Source organism: Nestor notabilis, unplaced genomic scaffold (assembly GCF_000696875.1).
Source record: "Nestor notabilis isolate BGI_N333 unplaced genomic scaffold, ASM69687v1 scaffold45, whole genome shotgun sequence".
Taxonomy (NCBI): Eukaryota; Metazoa; Chordata; class Aves; order Psittaciformes; family Psittacidae; genus Nestor; species Nestor notabilis.
In genome coordinates, this window is record NW_009929559.1 from 27031 (window position 1) to 30976 (window position 3946).

At 40.1% G+C, this 3946-nt stretch overlaps 1 protein-coding gene across 1 annotated transcript; it reads right to left on the minus strand.

The window, feature by feature from the left end:
• Positions 1-325: 325 nt before the first annotated feature.
• MANSC4 (MANSC domain containing 4) lies at positions 326-3395 on the minus strand. Its single transcript, XM_010015022.1, is given in 3 exon segments — positions 326-1002; positions 1893-2027; positions 3098-3395. Coding segments are annotated over 3 exon segments (1110 nt in total).
• Between the last annotated feature and the right edge of the window lie 551 nt (positions 3396-3946).

Below are 3946 nucleotides of genomic sequence, written 5' to 3' on the forward strand. Positions count from 1 at the left end.
AAGTCAGGGGAAAGAATACGTACAGCTACAGTGAATCTGCCCTTTTAAGTCAGGGAAAGTGTACATTGTTTGTTAGGCATTAGTCTGGGACAGATTATGAACCAAAATGTGCTCAAACACCTCTGAGCATGCAGTGGCACTATGAATGTGTACTAACTTAAGGAGACAGGGAAATTGTGTTTCATCTGTTGAGAAATAAATTACAACTGAAAGATTGGGAAACCATCAGTGAACATTATCTTTGGTTCTGTAAAAGAGAGAAGTTGGTAAATACAATTCACTTCTAAAAAGATATTTGTTCCAAAACTAGGATAGTGACAGTATTTTACAAATTACCAGTAGCATTTTTTATAAATTGTGTCGACATTGTTCTTCTTCTCCTTATGGGCTTATACTGACCCCTCCTGTTGCTGCAACGCCCTGCTGTGAAAGCAACAGTACAACAACAAAGGAATATGAGAGAAGAGCAAAGAATAACAGGAATCAACCAGAAACCCAAAGCTGCAGCTTCCCATGCAGGTGCCTCATCCAAAGTGTAATTCCTACCACTGTAGCCTTTGGTTTCATTTAAGTGTTGTTTACTGCTGTTCAGGCGAGGAGGAGTGGGCATGTGCGATAGTACCTCAGCAGACTTGGATATCAAAGTTGAATGTACAGGCTTCTTGTCTGAGCTGGTGATTGACTTAGTGCTTACTGAAGTGCTTGTCCTCTTAGTAAAATTATCATCTGGTAGAAAAGTTTCTGCCTTGGAATAAGTAGTAACTTCAGTGTTTTGGACTGTCAGTCTTGTGCTGGAGGTGTAAGTGTTTGCTGTTAATCCATGGCTAGCGGTAGAAGACGGAGCTTGGAGCAGAAGAGAACTCAATGTGGCATTATGATGCTGGCATCTTTCCCACTCGGTGGTCTTTGTGCTGTTTTGCCTTTCATATTTACTTGGTGAGGAGTGAATATTTGGCTCTTTGGATGTCAGTTTTTCAAAAATAAGAAGATCTGGATCAATCCCTATTAAATCATAAACATTATTAGTTTATGTGATAAAAGCTCATCTACACACCCACAAAAGGAGCACATAATACCCATCAACATCTTTTGGATTGAGGGTGTCACTGCCTAGGGCTGTGGGACATCTTATGGGATGCAAGGGAAATGCATTTTGGAATTGCACAGGACTTACTATGGGATGCTTAGCAAATGAACCAAAAGTGAGGAAAGGGAGCTAACAGGGAGTAGGGGAGTCTCAGCAAGCTGTGTATGTGTGTGCATGTGTGTGTGACAGTCTGCCCCAGCAGCTGGAGGGTGGCTGCACCCTTGGGGGCTCATCCCTGGGAGGCTGGGGTCCAGACTGAGCAGCTGAGCCAGGCTGCTGGGGGAAATCGCATTGTGTGTGTATGTATTTTTTCACTAGCAGATCTCCATCCTGCGCAGCCAGAAAGAGCAGGACGAGGCTCTCGGTGCTCCCTGTGTTCGTATGTTTGCTTTATGTGCTTGTCTGTGTTACTTTGGTATGTGAGCCCTTTGGTATGTGCCTAATAGGAATAAATTTTCAGCCTTGCTACTGGTTGGATGTGGGGACACAGAACAGTGGCAGCCTCACTTCTCAGTCTCTCAGATCTAGTATAGCATTTTGCCCAAATATACTGATAAGGTACTCAGAGCATGAATCTTGAGAGCAGGGTGTATCTTCAAGGTCCTTTCTCATATATGGAATGGAAGAAAGGGAGGAAGTATTTCAGAAGTAGGTATATTAATGAAAAAGGAAAAAAAGTCTTATGCTTTTTTAGCAATGGATGTTACTTCAGAAGATCTTCTAGCACAGCAAGTGACCTAGTGTAATTTTAAGATTTCCTATAGTTGCTATTTTTTCAGCCTTTTTAAATGAAATGCCTAATTACCTGTTGTGATGTTGTACAAAATGACATTGATTTTAGCCTTTAGTATGCAGCTTTCCAAAGCTGGGCAAGATATGTGCAGGCAATTCATATTCTCATGAATAGTTCCATGGTAGAAAATTGCTAGATTGCAGGAAACTGGAATACAAAAAAATAAACTTATCAACATATTACCATTGCATGTTATTACTTTGTTTAGCATCACAGGATCATTAATACTGGGCAGCTCCATAGTACTTTAAATCTGTGGTTCTCTCATTATCGCGCAAAGTAATTAAGCATCCAGTCAGAAATGTAAAACTATTTATAATTATACGGTTATTTTACATCTGAAGAAAAGGAATAGAATAGCCATCTGAATTCTAAATGTGTCTCTGATTAAATAAGCTTTAGTTTGTATTCTTCCTACCAGTTGCTTTCCTTCACATCTCAGATGCAGTGAGTGGAGCATTGCCAAAAGTAAAGTTATCAAGGAAGACAGTACTAAAACATACTCCTATAGTGTATGAATGCAGTGTGATACAGAGAAAGTAAAGTCTTGGGCTTAAGACATGTAATGATTTTTCTTATTTTTATTCTGAGTCTTGAGTTTACAAGGCTAGGGTAAAGGGGTTGCCAGCTGAATAACTACTATTATTTATTGCTGTAACTTTATCGTTCATATTAACGTTATACCTGGGTTGCACCAGAAACATGGTGTAAACTCAGAACAAAGAAGTTCCCACTCCAAGAAAATAAATATTCTTGTAATTCAAAGAAGGACAAATTGTGTGTTTCTTTCTTCCCCCTGACTATGTCCTAGTCTAGAACCATTCTCTATGGAGAAGAGTCCTGTTGGAATCACTGTCATTGATTTTTCTATACAGGAGTAGGTGGTGTTGGATACTGGAGAGTTATTATTTTTATGTTGGCATTAAAACATAAGCTTTGTAACAGAGATATAAAATTTTGAAGCAGATCCTGAGATTGTCATGTGTTTCTAGTGTAGTCTTCTAAAAAAATCAGATTATCACATTTCTTTCTAAGGGATTGAAGATGGGGCAACAGTTATAATGTGCCCCTGCTTTTCTGCCTCAAAAAAATACTTTTTTTTTCATTATTTCATCTTCAAATAAAGAAATGTTTATATAAAAATTACCCAAAATGTTTTTCCTCATATGCTGTGATGTATATCAATGTATGCCATGACCTTGGTCATAAATACTCACCATTCCTCAGAAGGCAGCAGGTTCTGCTGCACTGCAGGGGTGAGACTTCTTCATAAATCTTCAGCACCTGGGCTCCCCTCTTCTGCGACTCCTGCAGGTCGATCAGAAGACCTGGGAAGCGTCGGATCCAGCAGTTCTTGTAAAAGGTAGTGGGTGAGCAGAGAGAGTCTGATTCCACAGCCAAACCCAGAACCAACAGCACTGCTGCTACTGACACCAGCAGAACCATTTCTTCAACGTAATGGGCTTATTCGGTGCTCTTTCTTCTTTATGGATGCACTAAAGCTTGGACCAGCATCTTAAGAGACAACCTCTTGAGCGTGAGGATACTGCAAATTCTGCCAGGGACATAAGCCAAGGGATGTTTCTTCCAAACAATTCCCATGATGCTGTTCAGGCAGCTGCTAGAAGGAAGCAGCCATTTCATGAGCTACACACAATTGTAACAGTTACTATTGTTGTTCTCTAACTTAATTATTTGGAGACAGTTTTTGAGAGACAAAAGGCACAGGCTGCATTTAGTTATTCAGAGAACTTGTTTCTTTGGTCCTCAGTTTGTGTCTCTGGTCCTTTTAAGAGCTAACTAGGCAGACAGCCTTACCATCAGTGAATAATGGTATGCTCAGCACATTGTTTCATCTCTGAAAGTACACAGTACAGTCACTTGAGAGCAGGAAGGTCTGCCACTTTGTTCAGGCACACTATTACACTCAACACAGAAGAAACAGCCCAGTTTAGTGTCTTAACTTCTGAATTATCTGGTGGCTGCAAATATAGTTTCCTTCTTCACTAACAAACTGATCTAATTCTGTTTGCCAGTCAGAGGTGGAAATTTGTTCCCTTTCCCTA